The following is a 26,204-nucleotide window of genomic DNA, read 5'->3' as shown; positions in this document are numbered from 1 at the left end:
GACGCGTCGAGACGGGCGCGACGACGCGCGGGTGGGTGACTGATGCGCGATGTGTTTTTTGTGTGTCTCGTAGGGGGTGAAGACGTACCGTGAGTTGAGCATGAGCCCGAACTTGTTGGCGTTTAACATGTTCGCGAGCGAGATGCGTTTGGTGTTGCGAGACGCCACGCTCTTATCCAGGGCGGAGATGCAAATGGGGATCGAAAAGGTGATTGGAAACCGGTGGAAAGCGATGACGCCGGAGGAAAAGGAGAAGCACATCGATAAGGCGCGCGTCGAACAGGCGCGTTTGATCGCCGAAGGCGGCATGCCGACTGTTTCGTCGAACGGCGTGCGGGGTAAAAAGCAAAAGGCGACGGGGTCGACGGGGAGCGACGCCGCGCCGAAGCGTCGACGCGGGCGACCACCGAAGACGGAGACGTCCGTTCCGTTCGCGCGCAAATCTGTGGCGCCGGGTAACATGTTCGCCTCGTCCCACGGCTTTATCCGAAGTGACTTTTTGGACGACGTCAACCACCACGACGGGCACGACGCGCGCGACCCGTACGGGGGATTGAGCTACAACGATCACCACAATCTGAGCGATTTGTTCTTGCCGTTCAACCCGAGTTCTCTTCCCGTGGTCGTGAACCCGCACCCCGACCAGGTGTACCAGGAGAAAAACTCTGGCCACGACCAGTCGTACGACGCGACATCCTTCCTCCATCACATCAGCGTGATGGACCAAGACGGCCTGAAACCGAGCCATCCGCCAGGATCGGCCGACTTGACGGGCACCAAGGTCGAGGGCTACATCGATGGCACGTTCGACACCGGTTACTTCATGACAGTTCGGGTCAACGGTCAAACTTTGCGCGGCATGCTCTATCGCGAGGACGCGTGCATGCGCGCCGTCGGCGAACACGCCAGGCAAGGATCCGTGAGCTAACGGCGCGAGATTTCTCAATCAACGATCGGCGTGGAGAGTTCAACATTCATTTGATTCCTTCCGCACCATTCTTATATTCACTTTGTAACAGTAGAGCAGTCTGCCCTTCGCCGCTCTCCGCGCCCGCCCGGGCGCTCTTCCCGCGCCGTCCGACCGCCGTCGTCGTCACGTCGCGCCTCGGCGCGATGTCCGACGCGCCCTCGCCCGAGGTCCCACGCACGTACTCGGGCGACGCCGTCGATACCGACGCCGAATCGTTGTTACCGTCGCGCACCGCGAGCGATGATTCGACCGCTCGAGCGTCGAGCGCCGACGCATTCGTCCCCGTCCCGCTCGCCGTCGACGATCGCGCGACGCCGCCGATGCGGTACCGCGCCGCGGATGCGCTCGACGCGATGGGCTTCGGATCGTTCCAAGTGATGATCTTGGCGTTCGTCGGCCTGGCGTGGACCGCGGACGCGATGGAGATGATGCTGCTGAGCTTTCTCGGACCCGCGATGCGATGCGAGTTCGGCGTCGGGAAGACCGCGGAGGGGCTGTTGACGAGCGTGGTATTCGCGGGGATGATGATCGGAGCACCGAGTTGGGGCGCGATGAGCGATCAGAGGGGGAGAAGGCCGGCGCTGTTGGGGAGCGCGACGGCGACGCTCGCGGGCGGCGTCGGAAGCGCGCTCGCGGGGTCGTTCGGAGCGATGTTGTTCTTTCGGTTTTGCGTCGGCGTTGGGTTAGGAGGGGTGCCGGTGGCCTATGGGCTGTTCATAGAATTCTTACCGAGTGGGAATCGAGGGATGAATCTGTGTTTGATTGAGTTATTTTGGACGCTCGGGTCGGCGATCGAGAGCGGCTTGGCTTGGATCGTGTTACCTCACGGATCGTGGAGACTGCTCTTGTTACTGTCGACGACGCCGTTGTTCGCGTTCATCGTGTGCATAATCATCGTTCCGGAGAGTGTGATGTACTCGGTGAGCGCTGGGAGAATGGATGAGGCGAAGGAGACGCTTCGGCGCGTGTCCAAGGCGAACGGTAAGCCGTTACCGCCGGGCGAGCTCGTCGCGTCGCACGCGGGCGACGCTCCCGAGTTGGAGGATCGAACGGTGTTCCTGGGGAGTGAATCTCGAACGAAGAAGTTCTTGAGGAAACACGTTCCCACGAGCTTTCGAGCGCTGTTATCGAAGACTCACGCGAAGACGTCGCTGTTGGTTTGGCTCATCTTCTTCGGCTGCGCGTTCCTGTACTACGGTGTCGTCCTGCTCACGACGACACTAAACGTCCGCGAGAACGCGTCGGCGTCGCTGAAATGTTTGCAGAACAACTCACCGTACTTGACCTCGGGTGAGTACGCGGACATTTTCTTCAGCTCACTTGCCGAGGTTCCCGGAGTTCTCATCGCCGTCGCCGTCATCGATAGAATCGGTCGGCGAGGATCGATGGCGCTCACGTTAGCCGCCACCGCGGTGTTCACCTTTCCCGTTGCCTTCAAATCTATCGGTGTCGGTATTCGAGACGTTGCTCTGTTTTGTTCCAGAAGCGCAGCTTTCGCTTCGTTTACTATATTGTACGTCTTCACCGGCGAAATCTACCCGACGAGGATTCGAAGCTCGGGCCTGGGCGTCGGCAACTCCTTCGCCCGTATCGGTGGTATCGCATGTCCCCTGTTCGCTGTCACTCTGGTCGAGACCGGTCACCGGGTTCTTGCCGTGACATTCTTCCTCGTTGTCGCCGTCGTCGCCGTCGCCGCCACGCTCTCCCTGGACATCGAAACCACCGGTCGCAAACTCGACGCCGACGACGAACCGGGCGTGGAGCTCGCCCCTGTCACTTAGTAAATTAGCGCACGCATTGATTCCATCATCACGTTGACCTTTTCACAGCGCTCGCTCGTCCATCCGATCGCGACGCCTCTCTCGCTTCGTCGCGCGTCGCGAGCGCCGCCCTCAGAATCATCCGCGTCACCTCTCACATCGCGCGTGCACCATGGGCGAGCGCAAGGTTTTAAACAAGTACATTCCCCCGGACTTCGACCCGGCGAAGATCCCGCGCGGTAAGGCTCCGAAGGGTGGACAAATCAAGGTGAGGATCATGCTTCCCATGACGATCTGTTGCAACACGTGCGGGAACTTTATCACCAAGGGCACGAAATTCAACGCCAAGAAGGAGGACGTCGTGGGCGAAGATTACCTGGGGATGCGGATATTCAGGTTTTACTTTCGGTGCACGCGATGCAGCGCGGTGTTGGCGATGAAGACGGATCCGAAGAACGGGGACTACGTCGTCGAGGCGGGCGCGTCGAGAAACTACGAGATGTGGAAGGACACGACGGAGGAGGACGCGGAGAGAGCGAAGGAGGAAGATGAAGAGAATAATGAGATGCGACGGTTAGAGAATCGAGCGGAGGAGAGTAAGCGAGAGATGGACATCATGGCGGCGCTGGACGAGATGCGGTCGCTGAACGCGAGGCACGCGGGGGTATCGAGCGCGGCGGCTCTGAGCGCTATGGCGGCGAGAAATGCAGACGTTAGCGATGAAAGGTGCGTGAACGGTGCGATTGATCTCATGCGTCGTTCTTACGTCGAGAGTGGTGATTTGGAACGCGAAAGACTGACTCTCGGACTAAACGCGCGCAGGGAGGCTGAGTTGGACGCGGAGACCGCTCGCGCGGTTTTTAACCAACAACGCGGGCAGTTGATCAAGCGCATCGATAGTGAAAGTGACAGTGATGATGGCCCATCGAAAAAGGCGAAGATGGAGCCGCCACCGGCGAGCATTGTGATTAAGCGCTCGACGGCGGCGGCCAAGACGAAAGTCAAACCAACCGCCGCGGCGAAGCCCGAGCCATCGCCCGCGGGTCTGGGAGGACTGTTGTGCGATTACGGTAGCGAATCTGATTGATTGCGATGTAGTGTAATGTTTGTGATTTTAATCCCGCTCGCGTCGTCCGAGGCGTCTTCGGCTGACGCGTCTTAACTGTCTCGTCCTCGAGCTCACACTTCACTCGTCGCCGAATGAGCGTCCTCGCCTGGGACGACGTCCGGTACGTCGTCAAAACTAAAGATGCTGATGGGAACAACACCGGGAGCAAGGAAATCTTGCGCGGCACCTCCGGACGCTCGAGCAGCGGTCGCGTCTTGGCCGTTCTCGGCCCGAGCGGATGCGGAAAGACGACGCTTCTGAACGCCCTGTCGGGCCGTTTGCGCGCCAAACGCGGCGATGAAATCCACGGGCGCGTGACGTACGACGGTGCGTCGCTCAACCGCTCCGGAACGTCCGCGGCACTGAGTTATGTGGAGCAAGAACCGAAATTCTTCAGTAACCTCACCGTACGCGAGACGCTCACTCTCGACGCGCGCCTGCGAGGCAAAAGCGACGACGACGTGGATGAGCTCGTGATGTCGACGCTGAAGAAGATGTCTCTGATGTCATGCGCGGACACAGTCGTGGGCGGGGACACGGGCGGGAAGGCGGTGGCGGGGATATCGGGCGGCGAGCGCAGACGCTTGGCAATTGCGAGCGAAACCTTGGGATTAGGCACAGACGCTCGAGGATTAGTCGTGCTCGTGGATGAACCGACGTCGGGTTTAGATGCGTTCCAGGCGGATAAGATGGTGGAGAAGCTCGTGGACATCGCGGAGAGGGAGACCGCGTGCGTGGTGTGCACGCTTCATCAACCGAGGAGCGCTTCGTTCTCTAAGGTGCACGATTTGTTACTGCTCGCAAGCGGCGGACGCGTGGCATACCTCGGTCCGAGCGAGGAAGTGGTTGAGTACTTCAAGTCGATAGGACATGTGTGTCCGGATCACTTCAATCCAGCGGAGTTTGTGATTGATTTGGTGAGCATCGACGTCGACGACGGAGATGGAGACGAGCGAATAGAGGCGAGGAGTCACGAGCGCGTCGAGGGCATCGTGGCCGCGTGGAAGAGACACGAAAGGAAAACAAAAATAGCATCTCGGGAGAAGATGGAGACACTGATCGCGACGCCCTCGACGAAGGCTGTAGCTCGAAAGAACCGGTGCGGACCAATGCGGCAGTTTAGATTATTGGCTGGCAGAGCGTGGAGACAGGCTAGACGAGAGATGTGGGTCAATGGGGTTCGAATGATGGCCTCTATCGGACTTGCTGCCGCGTTCGGGGGCTGTAACTTCCAAGTCGGCCTAGGTCCGCGAAGTGTGAAGCGACGAGTAGCCGTGCTCATGCAAGCTTGCATAAACACGTCCATGCTCGCTCTGGTGAAGAGCTTGAACGGTTTTCCTCGAGAACGCGCGACCGTTCGCCGCGAAATGTCGCGCGAGAGCGGAGGGTATAGTCCTGGTCCGTATTTTCTATCCAAGCTTCTCATCGAGACCCCGATAGACATGGTCTTCCCGGTCGTTTTCGGCGGCGTCATGGCTCCAATGGTGGGATTGAACAAGGCTGGCCGCAAAATGTTTTTGACAACGCTCGCTCTACAGTCGGCGGCCGCTTCGTCGCTCGGACTTTGTATTAGCGCTCTGAGCCCAAACTCGGAAGTTGCGCTCGCGATCGGGCCGTGCGTGATGGTTCTGAACATCATGCTCGGAGATACGTCCGGCGCGTTCACGGAGGTTCCAGATTCCCTCGCGCCTTTGTCAAAACTCTCGCTCATTCGACATGCCTTCGAAGGCGTGTTGTGTTCTGAGTTTGAGGGCTTGGTGTTTTCAAAAGAAGACACGGACGCAAAGAGCAAACAGATCGCTAAAACGGCTAAGGGTGTAAAGAAGATGGCGCGAAAGTTCCAAGACGGAATCGCTCCGCGAACGGGCGAGGACGTGCTCGAAGGCTTAGGCTTGCCCACGCGCGGGCACGCCACAAAGGCCGCCAAGTCCCAGGTCGGGGTGACCGTAATGAACATCGCGGTGACGTACGCGGCGTTGGTTTGTAAGAAGGGAAAATGAAGCGGTCTACCGCTTGGCTTTCATACTCTATCCGCTATTGCTAAAATTTCCCTCGCCGTTCCTTGCACATCTCGTCGAGGATTCGCCGCATTCTTAATGGCACGTTCGATATCACCGCCTTCGCGCCGACGCTCAGGGCTTTACGCGCGCTCTCCTCATCGTCGACGATCCACGGAATGACGTCGATCTTTTGCCTCGAAGCCTCGGCGAACCACGCGCGAGTCATCTTGATGGATGGAAAAGCCACGCGCGCACCGCCGAGCTTGCGCATCCGCCTCGCGTCCACGTTGCTCACATTCACCGCGAAATCCTCCACATCCCTCGCCGCCCACGCGAACTCTACGACCGGTCGTCGTCCTCTCAAGAGCCGTTCGAACGCCGTTCTCTTCGCCCGCCACTCCGCGCTCGCCCAGTCGTAATCCGTGAACGCGAACGCTCTCGCCCCAACCTCTCGCGCCGCGGCATCGATCGCCGCGTACCCCTCCGGACGACTCGCATCACCCTTCAACTCAAAACTCATCCACACCTCGCGCCTCGTCTTCGCCCCCCGCGAACGCCTCGGCGTCGCTCCCGCGAACGCCGCGAACGTCTCCGCCGCCGTCGCCTCCCCCCCCCCATCGCCGATCTCACTCGGATGCGCCACGACGTACGCACCGTCGACGAGCGACACGTCCACGTCCGCGCACGCGATCCCGCGTCGCGCGAGCGCGCGCGCGCGCGCCACCGCGTTCGCCACCGCGCCGTCGCCGTCGTCGTCCACGCCGCAAGCGATGGGCGCACACCGCCGGACACGCCGTCGCGCGCCGCCCCGTGCGCGACGCGCCCACCGCGCACGCGAGGACGCACAGGGCGATCGCCGCGCGCGCGCGCGCGCGCATGCTCGCCCGCGGACGACGCGCGCGCGCGCGCCGTCGCGTCGCGTCCGCGACCGCGCGTCGCCCGTAGTGCGGACGCGTACACACATTGTGCGATCACATCTCACGTATTGGAGACGCGTACACGCGATGTGCGATCACATCTCACGTATTGGAGACGCGTACACGCGATGTGCGATCACATCTCACGTATTGGAGACGCGTACACGCGATGTGCGATCACATCTCACGTATTGGAGACGCGTACACGCGATGTGCGATCACATCTCACGTATTGGAGACGCGTACACGCGATGTGCGATCACATCTCGCGTATTGGAGACACATAAACACCATGTGCGATCACATGACCGACATCTCGCGTATTGGAGACACATAAACACCATGTGCGATCACGTGACTGCTATCCCACGTATTGCGGACGCATAAACACAGTGTGCGATCACATCACCGCACGACGCGCGCGCCCGAACGCTCGATGATGGCGTCGTCGACGCCGCACTACGAGTGACGCCCCGCGACGGCGCGCGGAGGGGATGACTCCGCGGGGAGGGGTGGAATAAAATCAAAATCAATCCCAACCCTCGCGCGCGTCGACCGCGTCGCGGCGGAACGAGACGCGGCGCGAGGGATGGGATGCGCGTCGAGCGCGCCGAGCGCGCCCGCGGGCGCGACCGCGGGGGCGACGCCCGTGAAGGCGAATTCGTCGACGAAGGGGAAGCGGCGAGGGAAAGCGACGACGTCGGACGTCGCGCTCGCGGTGGCGAAACCGATGAAACTGACGATCGCGTCGAGCGATCCGGCGGCGGCGTACGATGATATCGAACAGCTCGGCGCGGGTGGGTTCTCGGTGGTGCGACGGGTGCGGTGCAAGGCGACGCAGAAGACGTACGCGATGAAGATCATCGGCGTGCGAGAGAACGACGAGGAACCGGGGACGAAGAGCGACGAAGGGAAGGAACGGATGTCGATCGGTGAGGTGGCGAATGAGGTGGATATCTTAAAGGTGCTGCGATCGGAGAGCGTGTTGAGATTGCACGAAGCGTCGCGGTTTGGTGACAAGGTGTACGTGGTGACGGAGCTGTTGCAGGGCGGGGCGGTTCTGGACGCGATTTTGCGGATGAAGGACGAGCGATACACGGAGAAGGAGGCCAAGGTCGTGATTCAGCGTACACTTCTCGCGGTGGATTACATGCACAAGAGTTTTGTGCTTCATCGAGACTTGAAGCTGGAGAACTTGTTGCTTCGATCAAACGACCAGTTGGACAGCGTCGTCGTGGCGGATTTCGGTCTGGCGCTTCGGTGCGAGAACGCCACCGGTGCGGCATCACTGCCGCACAACTCATCGGTGGACACCGCCCCGGTCGGAACACCCGTGTACGCCGCTCCGGAGGTTGTCGAGCAAAAATCGTACGGCGCTGCCATCGATATTTGGTCCGTCGGTGTCATCGCGTACGTGCTGCTCACGGGGGCCATGCCGAGAAGTTTGTGGAAGAGTGCGCTCAAGTATCGACGCGTGAACGAACGTGACTTTGGCTTCGATTGCTACGAATGGGATAGCGTCAGCAGCGCCGGTCGGGAGTTCGTGATGTCGTGTCTGGCTTTCAAGCCCGGACATCGTTTGAGCGCGACGCACTGCCTCAACCATCCTTGGATGCAAAAGATTGAAACTGTCCGCCCCGCACCGCTTCGTATCAAGTCGAAGCTTCGTGACATGGCCAAGGGTATGAAACTGCCGTTGAAGCGGTACGCACCGGGCGACGTACTCATCTCCCAGGGCGCGCGCGCTTCGGACGAGGTTTTCCTCATAAAGTCGGGCACGGTGGGAATCTTCGTGAGTCCGGTGGACAATGATGGAAACGTGAAGCGAGACGAAAGTAGAAAAGTGGCACAGCGGGAGCCCGGGGAGTTTATCGGTGAAATGGCTCTCGGAGAGCACATCATCGCCAAGACGTTATCGAGCAAAAAGCAACTTGCGCCGGCGGCTATCAACGCCATTTTAGCGAAGGGTCCGCCAAAGAGAAGGAAAAATGAGTCGGTTTCCCTGAAACAATGGGCAACCGCGCGAGTTTACGCCAAAAAGTGGATCGGTGGTCGTAGAAACGCCGATGTCATCGCCGAAACCAACGTGGAGTGCCTCATCATGGGTCGACGAGAGATGGCGTGGGCCGTCGCGGCCGACCCCGAGGTCGCGGCCGAGCTTCGCCGCAACATGTCTCAGCGCCGATTGGAGCTGAGCTCTAAAGAATAATGAATGAGGAACGTCTGCGCGTGCTTCATTCCAACCTCATCGCATCAATCACGTCAATTTTAACTCAGTATATATTCTATACTCACAGCGGCTCGGGGATGAACTTCTTCAGTCGTCTCCCAAAGTGCTGCCTATCGATCAACCTGTTGTGATACGCCCACGCGTCTTCCCTACTCAAGATTCCCGTCGCCACCCTCGATCGCTCGTTCCCACCCTCGTCCTCGCCGCGCCGCGCCGTCTCCACGCGTCCGTCCCTGGCGACGAATCGCGTCGCGCGCGCGTACGCGTCGTCCCACGCGAATCGCCGCCTCGACCGCCCGCGCGCCACCGTCCGCGCGTACCCTATCGTGCTCGCCAGCGCCTTGATCCCATCCATCGCGCTCGCGCTCGTCGCCGACTCGCTCGAGCGTCGACGAATTTCATCCCTCGCGCGCTCCAGCGCCCGCGCCACGACCTCGTTCCCGGCGCACCGCGTCCGCGCGAGGTGCGCGAGCTCCCTGTACGCGCTGCGACGTCGCGTCCGTCAGTCGAGCGACGATCGGTGCGCGCGGCGCGCGTACCTGAGCACGCGCGCGCGATGCGCGAGCGTCATTCCTCCCGTCGGCGTGTGAAGCGTCGATGCCACCGCCTCGCCGCTCGGGCGGCGTCGACGGACGCAAGGTGGTCGTCGGCACGCTCGCGCTCATCGCCGGCGCGTCCGTCGCGCGCGCGATCGTCGGCGGGGCCGTAGCGAGGGAGGGGCCGACGACGCGCGCGTCGAGCGACGATGGACGATTCGACGCCGCGTTCTTCGCGCGCGATCGCACGATGTGCGCGACGCACGCCTCGGATGGGACGTGGCGGTTCGGTGCGGAGGCGTGCGAACCCGGGGCGTGGGCGCTGGCGAGCGCGGGGTGCGACGACGGCGCGACGCGACGGGCGTTCGGTTGGGGGACGGCGGCGCGCGGGAGAAAGAAGGGAAGCGCGCCGATGGATTGGGTCGTGCGCTCGGACGTGGGAGAGATTTGTGGGTTCGGACCGTTGCGGTCGACGACGGAGAGCGAGCGCGTGCGGCGGTTGATTCGTGGACGACGCGTCGCGTTCGTGGGCGATAGCGTCGCGCGAGGGGCGTACGCGGCGTTCGTTCGGGCGACGAGCGAACCGTGGGGTGACGTCAGTTTGAAGACCGATGACGGCGAGAAGCATCGTGATTGGACACATAATTTGGTCGCCGATGGGAGGGCGACGTTCACGTGGGCGCCGTACGCCGAGAACGCGGCGGCGGCGCTCGACTCGTCAGGGTTGAGCGCGGATTTGATTGTCGTCTCGTCGGCGCTCTGGCACATCTTACACGACGATTCTGTGTCGACTTACAGGAATCAGATGAAAATACTCGGTGAACGCGTTCGAGAGATCGCCAACGCGCGTCCGGACGTCGTCTTTGTGTGGCTCGACGCCCCGCACGTTGTCGCCTCTAAGCTCGTCGCCGAGGACAAGCGACGAAAGTTCACAAAGGACAATCTCGCAAAGTACGCCGCGATTCAGAACGACCAAAAGAGTACGAAATTAGTGCAGCCAGCCGGCGCTTTCGTTCGCGCGCGCCTCACCGGCATCACTGAGGCGTGCGGCGACGCGTGCTCCGTCGACGGAGTCCACTCCGTCGAAGTCGTCTACGACGTCGTCGCCCAGATCGTCCTCAACCTCTGTCGCGCTCGCTGGCGATGACGTACGTCACTGTATATGTATCATAATTCATCATTCATTGTAGCGCCTTGCGCTTGATCGTTGACCCACACGTCGTCGTCATCGGCCCGCGTCTTCGAGCCGCGTCTTCGCCAAACCCTCTATCTTTCCTAGGTTTCCTCGAGCGTCTCAGCCACCGCACACGCGCGCGCACGATGTCCTTTTACGGCGACGAACCGCAGACGGACGCGACGGAGACCCGTCGCAAGTACACCCAATCATGGGGCGATAAGCTCGAACCGTACGCGTACGCCAAGCGGAACGATATTCGCGCGATGGATGGTGCGCGGTCGAAGCTCGAACGATTCTCGCGTGATTTCCGCGTGTTTTCGCCGCGTGATGGACGACTGACGACGTGATTTTCATATCAACAGCGGCGGAAGAGAACGTGTGGTTCTACAGGGACCGATGCGGGACGATCCGCGGACCAGCGCATCTGCAAACGTTGAGACAGTGCTGGGTGGGCGGCGTCGTGGACGAGCACACGATGATGTGGGGGAACGGGCTGGGGGATTGGATTCCGGCCAGGAACATCCGGGGGTTGATTCCTTTGATTCGAAACCCGCCGACAATCTTCATGAGTTGGATCGTGAGGAAGTTCGTGGACACGGACGAGAAGATTCGGGCGCTTCGGGCGCAGAGGTTCAGCGAAGGTTTGGCGAAGAGCGATACGCTCGACGCCGAGGGCGTCTCCAAGTGGGATAAGAAGCGCAGAGCGGAACTCAAGAGACAGGGGAAGGTGTTAGGGTCGCTCACGTCGAGAGTGATCCCCAGGGTGACGAAGAGCGACGTGCGAGTTGACTTCAAGTAATAGTAGTTCGGCACATATTCGCCTCACACCACGATGCGCACGTCCGCGCATGCGCGCGATCTCGTCCCTACGGCGTGCGCGGCGCGGCATCGCTCTCGTCATCGCGCGTCCCGTCGATCGATCCGAGTCGAAGCGACTTCACGGAGCGACGATGCGAGCGACAAAGTCTTCGTGTTCAGCGCGCACAGGTACGAGCTTCCGACGCTTCGCTCGGCGCTTCCGCGCGCGGCGTTCACCGAGAGCAGACTCGATGCCTCCACGGCCAAGCTCGCGAGTGGATTCACCGCCGTCTGCGCGTTCGTGGACGACGACGTCGGGGTGGAGACGATCGACGCTCTCGCGGACGCTGGCGCGCGGTTGGTGTTGATGCGATGCGCCGGCGTGGACAACGTCGCGCTCGATCGGGCGCGTGAACGAGGGTTGAGCGTCATGCGCGTGCCCGCGTACGACCCGCTGAGCATTAGCGAACACGCGGCGGCGATGATGATGTCGCTGAATCGACATTTGAGCGAATCCAGAGACAGGTTACGGTTGGGCAACTTCAGCCTGAACGGGCTCGTCGGGACGTCGATGCGAGGGAAGACGGTTGGAATCGTCGGAACCGGGAAGATCGGACGCGGGTTCGCGAAAATATGTCACGACGGGTTTCAAATGCGAGTCTTGGGTTTCGACAAGTTTCAAAAGGATGACTTTCAGGGAGAATACGTCTCGCTCGATGAGCTGTATGCGCAGTCAGACGTGATTTCACTTCATCTTCCACTGACACCCGAGACGAAGGGTTTAATCAACAAGAAGACGATCGAGAAGCTGAAGGAGGGGGTGATATTGATAAACACCAGTCGCGGCGCGCTCGTTGAGGCTCGAGCGGCGATCGATGGGCTTGTGTCAGGACGCATCGGAGCGCTGGGCTTGGATGTGTACGAAAACGAGAATAAATTGTTCTTCAAGGATTTCTCCTCGCTCGGCACCAAGGAGAGAATGCTGGCGTGGGACGAGACGATGGCCATTCTGGGGAGTATGCCGCAGGTTCTCGTGACCCCGCACACGGCGTTCTTGACCAGGGAGGCGCTTAATGAAATCGCGACTACGACGGCGAACAATTTGGCCGCCTTCTTCGCCGCCGACGCGCCCCTACGAGGCGACAGCATCGTCGTCGACGCGCGTGAGTGAGTGATCGGTAGAAACAACAGGAAAAAACAAGTTATGATATGTACTGAGTTACAGGTGTATGTAATACTGTTATACAGCGTTTCGCTCCCCCGCGCCGGGCAACGCTAGCCGCGGCGCGCTCGCTCCCGCTCCGTCCCACTCTTCGGGTTCACCCTACCGCTCACCCAGAACCGCTCCTTATTCCCATCGCCGTACTCGCGCAAATCATCCTTCAACCACTCGTTCACCGGCGGGTTCAGCGCCCCGTGCACGCGACCCATCCCCGCGCGCGCGCCCTCGGTCGATTTCGGCAGCGCCACGCTCACGAGCGCCGCGATGAAGAACGGCGTCGCCATCACCCCCGCGTACGCCCAGTTCCCCCCCCCCCGTCTGGACACCGCGCTTACGAACGTTCGTCCCCCACCCATCCCATCGCGCGCTAACAACGCGTCCCTCGCGCGCACCGCGTCACGAAATCGCCCCCCGCAGCGCTCGCGACCGACATCGGGGTGAAAACGTCGCGCCGCGCGCGTGAACGCCCGTCGCACCTCCTCGCTCGAGCACGCGCGCTCGGGGTGGTCGATCCCGAGCGTCGCGCGGTGCGCCGCGAGGTCGTCCGCGCGTCGCGTCATGCCGTCGCGCCGTCGACCCGTCGCGCGGTCGACGCGCGATGGCCGTCGTCGGCGAGTCGGCACGCGCGATCGAGATACCATTCACGAGTCGTGACTCGTCCGAAGGGCCCCACACGATTCACGAGTCACGACTCGACCGATGGACCCCGCGCGATTCACGAGTCACGACTCGACCGATGGACCCCACGCGATTCACGAGTCACGACTCGTCCGATGGACCCGCACGATTCACGGGTCACGACTCGGCCGAAGGCCCCCCCCGGACGCCGTCGCGCGCGTGAAACCCTTCACGTCGCGCGCACATGGGTGTTTTCACCGCGCACTACGCCCCCGGGACGACCGACGCCGTCGCCCGTCGCGCGTCGTGGATAAGGGCGCCGCGTCGACGACCGATCGCTCGCGCGCGCGCACCCGCACACCGCGCGCGTCCGAGAAGACATCGCGCGCGCATCCGTGGTGAACATGTCCGCCGCCGCGCTCGCCTCGAGGGCGCCCGTCGCGTCGATGCGGACGCGAAAGACGACGATGCCGACGTCGGCGCGATCGCGCGTCGCGACGCGGGCGCAGGCGGTGTCGGCGCCGCCGAAGACGCTGAAGACGGGCGTGGTGACGGGACGAGATCTCATCGATGTGTTGAACCACGCGCGGCATCACGGGTACGCGATTCCGGCGGTGAACTGCACGATGTCGCCGGTGATCAACGCGTGCCTCGAGGCGGCGAAGAAGGCGAACGCGCCGATGATCATTCAATTCTCCAACGGCGGCGGCGTCTTCATGGCGGGTAAGGCGGCGAGCAATGAGGAACAACAGGCGGCGGTGAAGGGATGCGTCGCGGGTGCGCTCATGGTTCGTGAATTGGCGGATTTGTACGGTGTGCCGGTCATCTTGCACACCGATCATTGCGCGAAGAACTTGCTCCCGTGGTTCGACGGCTTGCTCGAGGCGAACGAGGCGTACTTCGCCAAGCACGGTGAACCGCTCTTCTCCTCGCACATGCTCGACTTGTCCGAAGAGCCTATCGCTGAGAACTTGGAGATCTGCCAAAAGTACCTCAAGCGCATGGCCGCGATCAACTGCTTCCTCGAAATGGAGATCGGCATCACGGGCGGCGAAGAGGATGGCGTCGACAACTCCGACGTCGCCCCGGAAGACCTCTACTCCAAGCCGGAAGAGATCTACGAAGTGTACGAAGCGCTCCAACCGATCGCTCCGGACTTCTACTCCATCGCCGCCGCGTTCGGTAACGTCCACGGCGTGTACTCCCCGGGTAACGTCAAGCTCACCCCGAAGATCTTGAAGAACGCGCAAGCGTACGTCAAGGACAAGACGGGTAGCGAAAGCGACAAACCGGTGTACTTCGTCTTCCACGGTGGCTCCGGTTCTTCTCGTGAAGAGATCCGTGAAGCCGTCGGCTACGGTGTCATCAAGATGAACATCGACACGGACACCCAGTGGAGCTTCTGGGAGGGCGTCAAGGAGTACGAATCCAAGAACCACGGCTACCTCCAAGGCCAAATCGGCAACCCGGAGGGCGCCGAAAAGCCGAACAAGAAGTACTACGATCCGCGTGCCTGGATCCGCAAGGCCGAAGAATCTACGCGTGATCGCCTTTTGGCCGCCTACGAGGACCTTTTGGCGACCGATGCGTGCTCCAAGTAAAGAGTTTTCTTTTCGCACGATTCGGAAAACATCATCCGTCATAAATGGAATTCCATTCCGGCACGTGAAATGTCAAATTCTTGTAATACAATCCGCGAAGGGCACGTGGTCACCATATATACTCGCTACGCACTATTGTGCGCTTCTCGCGTCTTCTCGCATGTGTGTTACAACAAAATCATAGCCGCGACTAGTATCTCAAGACTCGATCCGCTCCTGTACGCTTGGCTGGCCTTGTCGCTCGCGCAAGAGTCTCTCGAAATCCTCAGGCGAACGAACGACAATCTCGAATCCACCAGGTGTAGGCATGAATCGCATGGGCTGACGATGAATACAGCTCGAACACGGATACATGTAGCGTCCGTGCTCGTGCATCATGTTTCGCCGCTCACTTGCTGAGCAGTCGATGCACATGACGTGACCGCAATCCGGGAAGATGGTGCACACGGGATCGTCCTTTCGAACGGGTCGTCCCTGTATGTCATTCGCATGATCGCATATCGCTACTGCGTTCCCTCCTCGCCACCTGTCGAGATGTTTCTCGCACGAACACAGGAGGTCAATAACCTCGTCGACGTCGCTGGCAGCACTGTCAAGCCGTGCGCCGTTGAACGATCTCAACCACTCCAAGTATCCCTCCACGGTGTTCGTAAGGTCGTCGAAATCAAGCTCGTCGACACGACCGCTGAGATGCTTGGTACCCATCAATTTAAGATCGCGAAGTTCAGAGTTCGGGTTCCTGAGCAAGAAATCAAACACCGCCACGGAGGACATGGACTTGCAGTCGGTGAGGTTGAGCGTCTGCACCATCTTACACTTGCTCCCGATGAACCGCACGGTCTCCGAGGTGAGGAGCTCGCACCCACTAAGATCGATCGATCGAATGGTGTCGTGACACTTTCCCAGCACCTTCAACACCGATATGTCCGTGAGCTGCGAGCACCCACTCAGGTTCAACGTCTCGATCGCTGCAAACGCATTGTCATCCTTCACTATAGCGTACAAGATTTTGTTCGTCATCGTCGAGCCATGACAACTCAAATCGAGTGTGTGCCAAACAGTCGAGCTTCGCAGTGCCTTTCGAAACCGTTGGTTCACTATCGCGAGACTCAGAAGCTCTTTGGGAGACTCGATCTGCATCTTGCGCAAAATGAGCTGCAGAGTATCCTCATCTATGTCGTTCATCGTCACTACCGTGCGTATTTTTCGTCGCACAAATGACGTGTAAGCCAAAAGTAACGCCACCGTGGGTTCGTTTCCGTCGAGCGCGCGCAGATCACTGTCATGAAGAAAACACATCTCCCGTCAGTCGCCGTTCATTTTGCGCTGGTTTCAAGGCTAGGACGCACCATTCAACTTCCTCGAGCTCATTGAGGAGCTCGCGCACGCGATCTTCATCGCCTCCATCGTCCATATGCTCCCTAAGTCGATGGTAAGGAAGCGTCAGTCACCACTTTAAACGCCTCGATCGCTGCATCGACGTTCGACGCGACCGGTTGACCCAAACGCTTCCTGGTCGCTGTCTCTCGCGTCTCTCTCGCACCTCGCCCGTCGCGCGTTCGCCTTTGCCGTAGCCAACCGTCCACATAACATCTTCACCCGAGCTCGTAACCCGAGTATTCGCTGCTCCAACGCCTCGCCTCGCGATCGCGTCGCGCGCTGTCCGCTCGACTCTCGCGCGTCGTCGATGACGCCGTCCTCCTCTGCCGCCCTTCCGCGCTTCTTCCCGCTCGATCGCTCCCTGTACGCCGGCGTCGAGATAGACGCCTCCGGTGAGGCGTCTTCGGGCGTGCGCACGCCCATCGGGACGTCCTCCGCGGAGCGCTTTACGGGCGATTCGCTCATGGCTGAATCCTCGCTTAAAATTTCACCCGCCCTGGGAGACTTTACGCGCACGTGCGGGCGTTTCACGGCGCGCGCGTCGGGGAAGCGGTCAGGGCGCGGTTGTTATTCGCCTCCGTTCGTGCCCGGGGTACCCGGTCGCTCGTGCGAGCGCGCTTGTGTGGAGACGCGACCGTCGGCGGTTCAAGCTGCACCAACACCACTCTCGTCCAAAAGTATGGTTTCAACGTGCGAGTCGATCGAGGGATCACTCGACGCTGTCGGGATATCGATTTGAAGTGAATTTTAGTATTTTCATCGCGTGTACGAGCTACTCGGCGACTCGATCGGTGACGCGCGCTACGCGGCGAAGGAACCGCCGGCGCCGGGACTCGTCTTCCCACGGCGGCGATCGGAGTTCGGTCGACGACGGGTGAATACGTCGTGTCGCTCGAGCAGAGACATTCTGTTAACGTCCATCCTGCAGATTGGACACGTGGCGTGCATGCGGAGCCAAGGGATGGCGCAATGGTCGTGGAACGCGTGCGCGCATCGAAGTACTACCACGACGTCCTCGTCTTCAAAATTTTCGCAGCAAATCGCGCATTCGTCCCCAGCGCGGTCGTGACTACCGCTTGCGACGTGACCATTTGCTCTAAGAAATTGAAACCATCGCGGACTTCCGACGACGCAGCGCGGAAGCGACCGCAGAGCCGTACGCGTGACGCCTCTCGCGACTTTACACGTCTCGTCAAACTCTAGAGGTGCCGGCGATTGCATCCTTCGCGGAAGGTCCACCACCTGCTGTCGATGAGTCGACGCGTTATCCAGATCATCGTTCGCAGCTCTTTGTCTGTACCTCTCGAGCTCGCGGGATACGGCGAGCTGGCGCCACACACTCGGATCGAAACCTTCACGCCTCTCGCGAGCCGTCAGTTCATACGATGGTCTCTCTTCGTCGTAGAGATCCGGCCTGCTCAGCGCCCGAACGAAAGCTCGAACGTCATCGTCTCGAACATCTATCGATCGACCAACCTCCGAACTCGACGATGATTCGCTAGAGTACCTGCGCTCAAACGGGTCGAAGTCGCGCGCGCGCGCTCGGACTAGGCGACGACTACGACGGCTACCGAAGCAATCGTCGCACCGACATCCGCGAACGACGAGCACCAATAGCACGAACGCCGTTGGAAATATCCAAAGCATGGGCCACGCGTATCTCGGCCCGTTGGATGTCTCTCTCGACGATGATGACTCCGTGTCGCGCGACGTCTCTGTAAGCTCGCTCTCCAATGCTCTGCGCGAAAACAGTGGGCGCTCCACTCTCTGGGCGCCTGACATGAGCGAGGAGCGGTCACGATGCGCTCGCGACGAGATTTCGTTTTACGTTTCTCTACGTCGTTTCTTCACATCGCGCGGCGGCGTGTGTGGTCTCACCACGAGTATGCTCGACGAGACAGCTGTCCCACATCAGAAATCGACACACGTTATTTTTACAAAAGTCTTCAATGTACAGAGATCTACAGCAGCAATGCGTGCAGACTTTATTAAAGTGAGCGTCGACCTTAAATCGATCAGTCATTGAGTCGAAGAGAACCCAGGGGAACCTCGATTTCGTCGTCCTGGGCATCTCGTTGTGTGCGCATAGACACGGTGAGCGGAGAATCGTCCGTGACGGCGTTCCGCACGGGTCCTCGTTTCTCTCGCGGCCCTCCACTATGCACGAGTACGCGTAGTCTGCCTTCCTTGGTGCCGTAAACGATTCCTCGACCGGGAATCGGATGGAAGCAAGCGGCGTTGACCTCGTCATCGACAGATGGAATTATGCGAACAAGTCGCAAATCCTTGGTGCTGAATACTTCCAGAATAGTGTACAACTGCGAGAACGTGTCCGCGTCAGCCATGAGAAGACAAAGCGACGGATGTCGTCGCCCGTATGCCAACAAGACGTGCTCACTTGTGGGACTGAACTGAATGCTCGTCAAGCAGTGAGCCGCCTTGATGGCTCGAGCGCTCATGACTTGTCCAAAGTTTTGTGAATCGATAGAATAAACTCGCAGCTCACAGATATAACGAAAGTCCTGCCGAGACACGTTCGGTTTGCATGCTTGACAAGTTGCGATGTATCGTCCGTCCGGGGAGAAGTGCGCACCCATCTCGCTGCAAAGCACGGTCTGTGGCAACATGAAGAGTAAAACTTCGAGTGGTTTGATTTCGATCTCGCCGTCTTCGTCCAGTTGCGTCTCAAACTCCCAAAGCTTGAGCTTTACTATGCACGGTAAGTCTTGGTCCAATCCAGCCGTCCCACCTTGAGCCGCGGCCCGTCGAGTAGATCTAGAACTCGAAGCGAGAAGGGCGTCACGGCGTTCCTCGTACGCTGCCTGGACTGGCGTCGTACCCAATCGCCCGATAATCTGCGTCATCGAATACGTGACGTAACGTCGACTGTTGAGTCCTAGCATATCATGCAGTCGATGCTTCGCCTGCTCCGGAGCGTTTTCCACGTTGATCTTCACGGTGTCCTCGCAACTCGGCGACATCGCCTTAGCTGGGGCGTTGAGATCGCGTCTGCGTCCCGCCACCGTGCGTCGATCCCTCACATCGTCGTGTAAATCCCTCGCGACGTACACTTCATCCTCTTGGTTGTACTCGCTGTTCCTGAGCACCTCGCTCCCGCTTATCGGGTCTCTGGTGTACGCCGGACCCAACGCGTCAAGGTCCATGTCTCGAACCTCTGCGGTAAGCAACATCGGCGCCCCCGTCGGGTGAAAGTGCACCGCTCGAAGCGATCTGGTCGTGCGCAGCAACACCTTGATCGCGTCATGCGCGCTCGTCTCGCCCCCGCTCGCGTTCACCTGTCCGTGAAACTTGTGCTTCTTATATTTCCACTGATACAGCTTGTGCCCCGCATTCACCAACAAGACATCGCTCCCGGGGTAAAACGCCAGGCTCGATATGCTCCGCCCGAAATCCCACCGCGCTAGAATCCCTTGACTTCTCAGATCCCACACGATCACCGTGTTATCCAACGACCCACTCGCCAAGACGTGCGGATCCGTCGGGTGAAACCGCACCACCCACGGCGTCCGCCCGTGTCCCTCCAACGACGCCATCAACCTCCCCGTCGCGCACTCCGTCACCTTCACCGTGTGGTCACCGTGCGTGCTCGCCATCGATTCACCGTCCGGCGAGTGCGCAACCGCGATCGTGCTCCTCGGCGCCGGCGAGAACGGGACGTACCGTCCCGCCACTCTCCTCACCGCGTCCGCCTCGCCCCACCGCCCGAGCGCGTCCGTCGCCGACGTCCACGGCGTCGACGTCGTCGCCGCATCGCTGTCGACCGAGCGCGTCGTCGTCGTCGCTCGCGTCGACGACGACGGCGCGTTTACGACGACACGTCGCGGTCCAGCGTGTCCACCGCCGATTTCTCGCGCCCGCGCGATCTCCAACACGTTCTCCCGTTCGACATCGCGCCCGATCGACGTCGCGCGCGTCATCGCGTCCGACGCGCGACGCGCGACTCGACGCGCGCGCGCGGCGGCGACGCGCGTCGACGCGGAGTGCCGCGTTGACTGAGAATTCCATCGTTCGCGGCGAGCGCGCGACGTTACAGCGCGACGCCGAGGGCGATCGCGCGTTCGAGACGACGCGCGATCGCCGCGTCGGCAATCGTGAGACGATTTGAGCGAGAGATCGAGTCGCTCGCCGAAGCGACGGCGCGCCCGGAGCGAGATCGAGCGCTCGAGGGGGAACATTCAGGAAACCATCTGATTGACGCTTCGCGCGCGTGAAGCGCTCGATGTCGACGCCACCGCCGCCAAAACCGTGGGCGGCGGCGACGGAGAGTGGTGAGACGGCGCGGGCGTCGACGCCGGCGGCGGATGGGCAGGCGATGAAGCCGTGGGAGGCGCCGGGGGCGGGCGCGTCGCCGCGCGCGCCGGTCGGGACGGAATCGAATCCGACGGGAACGACGTCGACGCCTCGTGAGCGCGATTGGGACGGTGTTGGTCGCGGTTTGGGTGGTGCGTCGACGAGTGCGGGCTACGGGACGGGGTACGGGACGGGGTACGGGAGCGCGTACGGGGGGTACGGGACTCCGTACGGCGGTTCGATGTACGGCGGGTACGGCTCGTCGATGTACGGTGGATACGGTGGGATGCGAGGTGGTGTGTATGGCGGCGGGTACGGTGGATACGGCGGTTATGGCGGTGGGATGTACGGCGGCGGATACGGTGGGTATGGTGGCGGTATGTACGGCGGCGGCGGTATGTACGGTGGTTACGGCGGTGGCATGTATGGGCAACCTCCGTTCGGGATGGGTCCCGGCGGTGTGCCGCCGGGGGTTCCACTCACGGGTTGGCAAGCGCTCATGCAATCTTTGTCCTCGGTCGTGCACCTCTTCGGGAAGATTTCGTTCCTCGTCGACGAGAACACGCAGGCATTGCACTTTTTCATTATGTCGCTGCTGGGGCTCCTCGACCGAGGGGGGCACCTCTACAGCGAGCTATCTCGACTTTTACTTCGGATGATGGGTTATCCTGTGCCACCACGTCCGCCGCAGCAGTTCGGACCACCACCGTCCGGAGCTTATCGAGGGCCGTCTTCGGGCGTGCAGTCGTTCAGCGATGCGTGGATGCCAAACGCGGACTAGAGCGAATGTTTTAAACAATACGATGCGGTAGATCAAATTACGAAGCGCCTAAATCATAAATCATCACGCGCGAAAGAGGCGCGCATGTACTCCGCGCCTGACTTTCGCTTCTTCTCAGACGTTGGGAACTTTTCGTCTAGCCATACGTTGATGGCGTTGACGAAATCCGTCTTCTCGTAACAGGACACGCACGGAATCGAGTGCACATCCATGAGCGCTTTGATCTGACCCATCTTCATCTTGCGCAAATCCGTCGTTCGATCGAGGTTTGCACCTGTTTTGGGGGTCTTCTTGACTCGCGCGCAACCGGTGGAGTGATCCTTTGAGAAACTCGATAGCCAAGCATCGACGTCGGTGCTTGTCATGTCGTGCTCGATGCGTCCAGAATACGCCACTGTCCTTTCGATATCCCCGTCGCAGATCACAACCAACGTTGGTTGTTTAACAATATCGAAATACATTCCAATCGCGCTGTTTTTGCCCTTGCTCTCCGCCATTTTGATGTCCCTGTGCGCAAATGAAGCAACCTTGAACCACGCCGGAGTGTCTCGCTGATCGTTCAAGAATACGACACACGCGCGACCGACAGCGCAATCATTCTCCAGGAACTTGGTCAGCATGGACGGTTTCTTCAAATTGGCGAAACCAATAGGGAGATGGTCGAGTACCCAGTCCCGCATACGTTGAAACGAGTGGTCGCCTTGCTCAAGTGGCGTGCTCACGCCTGCCTTCTTAAGCTTCAGCGTGGGGAACTCGTTCACGCCCTCCATCGCGCACAGGCCCTTTTGAATCTCGCAGTTCACGGCACCGACGCGAACGAGGCCTTTGAGCGATTTTGCGAGCTGTTCGAACGCCCCCTTCATCTCTCGACAGTGTCCGCACCATGGAGCGTAGAAGGAGATGAACCAGATATTCTTCGCATCCGTCCCCGGGAACTTCCCCTGCCTCAGGCTCGTCACCGGCGAGAGCTTATCGAATAAATTCTCCTTCGGTCGCTGTTGTTGCCCCTGTTGCCTTCTTCCGCCTCCGCGTCTTCGACCACCGAAGACGTCACCGAACATGTCGGCGAACGGATCGCCGCCGCCGAACCCGCCGCCGAACCCGCCGCCTGGTCCTCCGCCGCTCCACTCGAACCGCACGTTCCGTCCACCCCCACCGAACCCACCGCCACCGAACCCACCACCGAATCCATCGCCCGGTCCCGGCCCACCGCCTCCTTGCTGCGCCTTCAATCCCTCGTGTCCGTATCGATCGTACACCGCGCGCTTCTCCGGATCCGTCAACACCTCGTACGCCTCCCCGATCTCCGCGAACTTCTCGGGACTTCCTCCCTTGTCAGGGTGGTGCTTCAGCGCTTGGATTCTGTAGTTTTTCTTCAGCGTCCGCTCGTCGGCGTCTCTGGAGACGCCGAGAACCTTGTAGTAATCCGCTTGGGCCTCCGCGAGGTGGATGGAAAAAATCGACACGATCGCGACGACGAAGGCGACGACGCGCGCGTACGGACGCATCGAGGCGTCGCGGCGACGCGCATCGCGCGTGTGCCGGCGCGAGCGCGCCATGCGGGGCGACGTGCGACGCGCGAGCGTGTGCGGAGGTGATCAGTACGCGCGGGCGGTTGATCGCGCGCGCGGACGCGGACGGCGGCGCGGGACTCGGGCGGATGACGTTCTGACGTTGCATGCGGCGGTGATCGGGTGCGAGAGAGGAGTGACCATCGCGCTCACGAAATCATCGCGCGCGAACGCCTCGAGCGAGGCGGCTGTCGCGCGCGAGTCACACATCGAGAGCGCGTTCCGTTTCCGTCGTCTTCTAGAGCTCGGAGCGGTCGGCGGGCGACGCGCCGCGCGGCGTCACCTTGGATCGAACGTACTCCGCGATCACATCGGCGTCCCACGAACCGACATCGATGACGTCGTCGTCGTCGTCGTCATCGCTCGAGAGCGCCAACGTCGGCGGAGCGTTCTTCACGAGCTTGAAATCCACGTCGAACCGCTCGCGCCGCAACGCCGGGAGCGCGTCGTCCCTGAACGCCCGCAGGTTGGCGTATCGCGACAGTTTTCACTCGCACACGCGCAAGGATGCTTTCGTGCGCGCTCTGCCGACGTCGGCGGCGCAGCACGCGACGCAGTCGTCGTGCGCGGCGCGCGAGGACGTCGCTCGGAGCAAAGATTCGCACGAGCTTCGCGCGCACTCGCTCGCGATGAACCCGCGCTCGGCGCACGCGCTCGCGTCGAGGGCGGACGCGGTCGACGCGAACGTCGCGGTGACTCCGAGGGCGACGACGGCGGAGCGCCGCGCGCGCATCGGTGTGCGCTCGGATGTGACGATCGAACGTCGGTTGGTCTTCTAAAGCGCACAAAGAGACGCGCGATAAGGCGTCGAGAACGACGGTGGCGCGCGATATCGCTCACGAAACGCGTGCCTGGGTGAACGACGACGCGCGGACGCGTGGGCGGGGCGTGAGCGGCGCGGTGCGGTGGTGTGCGAGCGCGACGGTTGATATTTTTGGTATTTTTGGAGCGAAAAGTGTCGACGACGATGATGTACGCGTCGCGGCGAGCGCGGTGCGCGCGGACGAGACGGGTGGACGTGAAGTTTGCGCTCGATCGCGCCGATGCGCGTGCGGCGATGGAACGGCGGCGACGCGAGTTTGAGGCGGAGCACGAACGCGCCGAGCTGAGACAGTTGGAGAGTGCCAACGCGCAGTGCGAGACCCTTCTGCGGCGCGAACTCGAATCGATACGCGCCGAGCACGCGCGTCGTGTGAATGAAGCGAATCTTCGCGATGCTGAGCTGGACGTTCGAGTGGAAAAGGCGCGAAGGGAACTTCGAGAGGTTTGTGAGACGAACGAGGCGGCGGAAGCCAGCGAACGCGAACGTGTTGAGCGCGAGGCGCGCGCTGAGCGCGAGCGCGCCACCAAGCTCGCCCGTGCGCGCGCTATCGAGTTACGGACAGCTCGAGCCGTGCGAATGATTCAGCGCATGTTCCGTCGATGGGTTTCGAACGGACGAAAACGCCCAAAGAAATCAAAAAAGAAAAAGTTGAAGAGCGCCGCTCGTCAGTCGAACAAGACTCCAGCCAAAACGAAGACGAGACCCGGAGCAAAATCGAAGCGTCGAGCGTAAAAAATCAGAGCTACACGTTAATACACCGTTCGAGGATCGTCTACGCCTCGACTATCCGAATGAATCCAACTAACACGGTCCGCATGGATGGTCCGTCTCCGTGTCAATCACCGTTACCAGTTTCGCACCGGACGAGCAGTCGGCCCATATCGCCCGCACGCGTCCGTCATTCAACGCCCATTTCGGACATGGCCGGGCGCTCGGCGTGCTGTGCCGCGTGTCTAACTTTCCAACCTCCAGCGTGCGCTCGACGTCCCGCTCGCTGATGAACCGGCACTCCATCCTACACGCCGCGTGCTCGCTCATCACTCTCGGCTTCGCTCTAAGACGGTCACGAATGCGCTTGCTGTCGCGCTCGTGCTCAGTGCGGTCGCGAACGACGACGGCGACAACGGCGGCGACAACGGCGGCGAGGAGGGCGAGCAAGCCGAAACCTCTGCGAGAACCGCGTGAGTCGCCGCTGTCGCCGTTCGACTTCTTCGACGAGAGCCTGCGACCGCGCGCGTTGGCTTTTCGCGAGCCACGTTGCGGACGAACACCCTTTCGGGCGCCGGGGATGTTCGGGGGCATCGAGTTGTGGCGTGAAAAATGCTCTATGAAAAATTCTCCGTCGTTTCAGTTCCTAAAAGACTCTAATCCAAGTTCAGACCGGCAACCGCCATGGCCAGTGCGCCCTCGTACGTGTCGTTTCCACCGATAAACCCTGCGGCGTGGATGAAGACGCATCCGGGGATTCCGGAGAGCTCGCTCAAGGCGTCGTCGCGAACGCCGCGCCACGCCGTGGGCAGGCCTTTTCGGAACTCAAAGCTCGACGCCGTCACAGGAATGGTGGACACGCGATATCCCTTGGAGTCCTGCCACAAAATGAACTTGGGAAGTGGCGTCACCCCACGCTCGGCCTCAATCTCGTACAGGTGTTCCTTCCACGGACAAAACGTCTCCAAGAGGAGAATCTCTCCGCTTTCATGCACGCTCTTCGCCTTATCCAACGCGCTCTCCACGTGCGCGCGAGCCGGAAGCCACTTGTGCGCGTAGTACTCCAACATATCGTCAAATTCAGCTCCTGTGAGCGCCACCGCCTTTTCGAACTGTTCCATCTGCTTCTCCGGCGTAAACGGCTCGTCCCAGGCTGGATTCAAGCGCTTGACGCGATGCGGCAGCGACGTGTTCTCCTTGTACTTGGCCTTTGCATCCGTGTCGTACATGTTCACCCCGTTATCGTTCCCGTCCACGCTCTCGATGAACTCCTCGTACATCTTCAGGTAGATTTTGTCCACCGTCTTCGTGTCCGGCACTTTCCCACCTCGCGACAAGACGTCTCGAACGATCTCCTCTCCGTAGTGCTTGTACACCAGCCCGGCGCTCGAGAGCTTCGTCTCGAACCCCCTCCCGAACGTTTCCGTAAACTCCCTCTGATGATGATCGTACAATCGCTTCTCGTGATCATACGTCGCCCCCACGTCGATCACGACGTCCGCCAACGCGTGCCTCGCCGCGTCTCTCGAGCGATCGATCGTCGCGTCTCGAAACGTCGTCGTCTTACGCAACAAGTGACATCCCAGAGCTTCATCGCAGTGAAACGCCCCGTCGTGCGTCGCGATCGTCCGTCGCATCGTCTGGCGTTTACTCCCATCCTCGCTCGTCGCCATCGTCCGCGCGCGGAGCCGCG

General features: G+C 60.7%; 20 protein-coding genes across 20 annotated transcripts; 11 read left to right on the top strand and 9 right to left on the bottom strand.

The window, feature by feature from the left end:
- Positions 1-100: 100 nt before the first annotated feature.
- On the top strand, positions 101-928 carry OT_ostta10g01580 (High mobility group box domain; the record flags this gene model as incomplete). Its single annotated transcript, XM_022983153.1, has 1 exon — positions 101-928. One exon carries the CDS (start codon positions 101-103, stop codon positions 926-928), a length of 828 nt encoding a protein of 275 aa, XP_022839789.1.
- Positions 929-1,113: 185 nt separating this feature from the next.
- On the top strand, positions 1,114-2,751 carry OT_ostta10g01570 (Major facilitator superfamily domain, general substrate transporter; the record flags this gene model as incomplete). Its single annotated transcript, XM_003081541.2, has 1 exon — positions 1,114-2,751. One exon carries the CDS (start codon positions 1,114-1,116, stop codon positions 2,749-2,751), a length of 1,638 nt encoding a protein of 545 aa, XP_003081589.2.
- Positions 2,752-2,902: 151 nt separating this feature from the next.
- Positions 2,903-3,817, top strand: OT_ostta10g01560 (CWC16 protein; the record flags this gene model as incomplete). Its single annotated transcript, XM_022983152.1, has 2 exons — positions 2,903-3,456; positions 3,553-3,817. 2 exons carry the CDS (start codon positions 2,903-2,905, stop codon positions 3,815-3,817), a joined length of 819 nt encoding a protein of 272 aa, XP_022839788.1.
- A 113-nt stretch (positions 3,818-3,930) lies between these two features.
- On the top strand, positions 3,931-5,838 carry OT_ostta10g01550 (ABC-2 type transporter; the record flags this gene model as incomplete). Its single annotated transcript, XM_003081540.1, has 1 exon — positions 3,931-5,838. One exon carries the CDS (start codon positions 3,931-3,933, stop codon positions 5,836-5,838), a length of 1,908 nt encoding a protein of 635 aa, XP_003081588.1.
- A 40-nt stretch (positions 5,839-5,878) lies between these two features.
- On the bottom strand, positions 5,879-6,358 carry OT_ostta10g01540 (PLC-like phosphodiesterase, TIM beta/alpha-barrel domain; the record flags this gene model as incomplete). The annotated part of the gene is made up of 1 exon (XM_022983151.1): positions 5,879-6,358. The coding sequence occupies one exon, from the start codon at positions 6,356-6,358 to the stop codon at positions 5,879-5,881; it is 480 nt and encodes a 159-aa protein (XP_022839787.1).
- Positions 6,359-7,344: 986 nt separating this feature from the next.
- OT_ostta10g01530 (RmlC-like jelly roll fold) lies at positions 7,345-8,964 on the top strand (the record flags this gene model as incomplete). Its single annotated transcript, XM_003081537.1, has 1 exon — positions 7,345-8,964. The coding sequence occupies one exon, from the start codon at positions 7,345-7,347 to the stop codon at positions 8,962-8,964; it is 1,620 nt and encodes a 539-aa protein (XP_003081585.1).
- An 82-nt stretch (positions 8,965-9,046) lies between these two features.
- On the bottom strand, positions 9,047-9,556 carry OT_ostta10g01520 (unnamed product; the record flags this gene model as incomplete). The annotated part of the gene is made up of 2 exons (XM_022983150.1): positions 9,047-9,470; positions 9,525-9,556. The coding sequence occupies 2 exons, from the start codon at positions 9,554-9,556 to the stop codon at positions 9,047-9,049; spliced, it is 456 nt and encodes a 151-aa protein (XP_022839786.1).
- A 215-nt stretch (positions 9,557-9,771) lies between these two features.
- On the top strand, positions 9,772-10,668 carry OT_ostta10g01510 (SGNH hydrolase-type esterase domain; the record flags this gene model as incomplete). The annotated part of the gene is made up of 1 exon (XM_022983149.1): positions 9,772-10,668. The coding sequence occupies one exon, from the start codon at positions 9,772-9,774 to the stop codon at positions 10,666-10,668; it is 897 nt and encodes a 298-aa protein (XP_022839785.1).
- Positions 10,669-10,841: 173 nt separating this feature from the next.
- Positions 10,842-11,497, top strand: OT_ostta10g01500 (unnamed product; the record flags this gene model as incomplete). The annotated part of the gene is made up of 2 exons (XM_022983148.1): positions 10,842-10,968; positions 11,061-11,497. 2 exons carry the CDS (start codon positions 10,842-10,844, stop codon positions 11,495-11,497), a joined length of 564 nt encoding a protein of 187 aa, XP_022839784.1.
- A 33-nt stretch (positions 11,498-11,530) lies between these two features.
- Positions 11,531-12,667, top strand: OT_ostta10g01490 (D-isomer specific 2-hydroxyacid dehydrogenase,NAD-binding; the record flags this gene model as incomplete). The annotated part of the gene is made up of 1 exon (XM_022983147.1): positions 11,531-12,667. One exon carries the CDS (start codon positions 11,531-11,533, stop codon positions 12,665-12,667), a length of 1,137 nt encoding a protein of 378 aa, XP_022839783.1.
- A 104-nt stretch (positions 12,668-12,771) lies between these two features.
- OT_ostta10g01480 (DnaJ domain) lies at positions 12,772-13,278 on the bottom strand (the record flags this gene model as incomplete). Its single annotated transcript, XM_022983146.1, has 1 exon — positions 12,772-13,278. The coding sequence occupies one exon, from the start codon at positions 13,276-13,278 to the stop codon at positions 12,772-12,774; it is 507 nt and encodes a 168-aa protein (XP_022839782.1).
- Positions 13,279-13,740: 462 nt separating this feature from the next.
- Positions 13,741-14,937, top strand: OT_ostta10g01470 (Fructose-bisphosphate aldolase, class II,yeast/E. coli subtype; the record flags this gene model as incomplete). The annotated part of the gene is made up of 1 exon (XM_022983145.1): positions 13,741-14,937. One exon carries the CDS (start codon positions 13,741-13,743, stop codon positions 14,935-14,937), a length of 1,197 nt encoding a protein of 398 aa, XP_022839781.1.
- A 198-nt stretch (positions 14,938-15,135) lies between these two features.
- Positions 15,136-16,782, bottom strand: OT_ostta10g01460 (Leucine-rich repeat; the record flags this gene model as incomplete). The annotated part of the gene is made up of 3 exons (XM_022983144.1): positions 15,136-16,216; positions 16,287-16,358; positions 16,481-16,782. 3 exons carry the CDS (start codon positions 16,780-16,782, stop codon positions 15,136-15,138), a joined length of 1,455 nt encoding a protein of 484 aa, XP_022839780.1.
- A 336-nt stretch (positions 16,783-17,118) lies between these two features.
- Positions 17,119-18,099, bottom strand: OT_ostta10g01450 (Zinc finger, RING/FYVE/PHD-type; the record flags this gene model as incomplete). The annotated part of the gene is made up of 1 exon (XM_022983143.1): positions 17,119-18,099. The coding sequence occupies one exon, from the start codon at positions 18,097-18,099 to the stop codon at positions 17,119-17,121; it is 981 nt and encodes a 326-aa protein (XP_022839779.1).
- A 233-nt stretch (positions 18,100-18,332) lies between these two features.
- On the bottom strand, positions 18,333-20,255 carry OT_ostta10g01440 (WD40 repeat; the record flags this gene model as incomplete). The annotated part of the gene is made up of 1 exon (XM_003081531.2): positions 18,333-20,255. One exon carries the CDS (start codon positions 20,253-20,255, stop codon positions 18,333-18,335), a length of 1,923 nt encoding a protein of 640 aa, XP_003081579.2.
- A 302-nt stretch (positions 20,256-20,557) lies between these two features.
- Positions 20,558-21,409, top strand: OT_ostta10g01430 (unnamed product; the record flags this gene model as incomplete). Its single annotated transcript, XM_022983142.1, has 1 exon — positions 20,558-21,409. The coding sequence occupies one exon, from the start codon at positions 20,558-20,560 to the stop codon at positions 21,407-21,409; it is 852 nt and encodes a 283-aa protein (XP_022839778.1).
- Positions 21,410-21,462: 53 nt separating this feature from the next.
- OT_ostta10g01420 (Thioredoxin, conserved site) lies at positions 21,463-22,968 on the bottom strand (the record flags this gene model as incomplete). The annotated part of the gene is made up of 1 exon (XM_003081528.2): positions 21,463-22,968. The coding sequence occupies one exon, from the start codon at positions 22,966-22,968 to the stop codon at positions 21,463-21,465; it is 1,506 nt and encodes a 501-aa protein (XP_003081576.2).
- A 979-nt stretch (positions 22,969-23,947) lies between these two features.
- On the top strand, positions 23,948-24,535 carry OT_ostta10g01400 (unnamed product; the record flags this gene model as incomplete). The annotated part of the gene is made up of 1 exon (XM_022983140.1): positions 23,948-24,535. The coding sequence occupies one exon, from the start codon at positions 23,948-23,950 to the stop codon at positions 24,533-24,535; it is 588 nt and encodes a 195-aa protein (XP_022839777.1).
- Positions 24,536-24,604: 69 nt separating this feature from the next.
- OT_ostta10g01390 (Protein of unknown function DUF4258) lies at positions 24,605-25,105 on the bottom strand (the record flags this gene model as incomplete). The annotated part of the gene is made up of 1 exon (XM_003081526.1): positions 24,605-25,105. One exon carries the CDS (start codon positions 25,103-25,105, stop codon positions 24,605-24,607), a length of 501 nt encoding a protein of 166 aa, XP_003081574.1.
- A 62-nt stretch (positions 25,106-25,167) lies between these two features.
- On the bottom strand, positions 25,168-26,184 carry OT_ostta10g01380 (Metal-dependent protein hydrolase; the record flags this gene model as incomplete). Its single annotated transcript, XM_003081525.1, has 1 exon — positions 25,168-26,184. One exon carries the CDS (start codon positions 26,182-26,184, stop codon positions 25,168-25,170), a length of 1,017 nt encoding a protein of 338 aa, XP_003081573.1.
- Positions 26,185-26,204: the final 20 nt, after the last annotated feature.

This window comes from Ostreococcus tauri (genome assembly GCF_000214015.3).
Source record: "Ostreococcus tauri WGS project CAID00000000 data, contig chromosome 10, whole genome shotgun sequence".
In the NCBI taxonomy this organism is placed as follows: domain Eukaryota; kingdom Viridiplantae; phylum Chlorophyta; class Mamiellophyceae; order Mamiellales; family Bathycoccaceae; genus Ostreococcus; species Ostreococcus tauri.
Note: the sequence above shows the minus strand (reverse complement) of the source record. Positions and strands in the feature narration are given on the sequence as shown.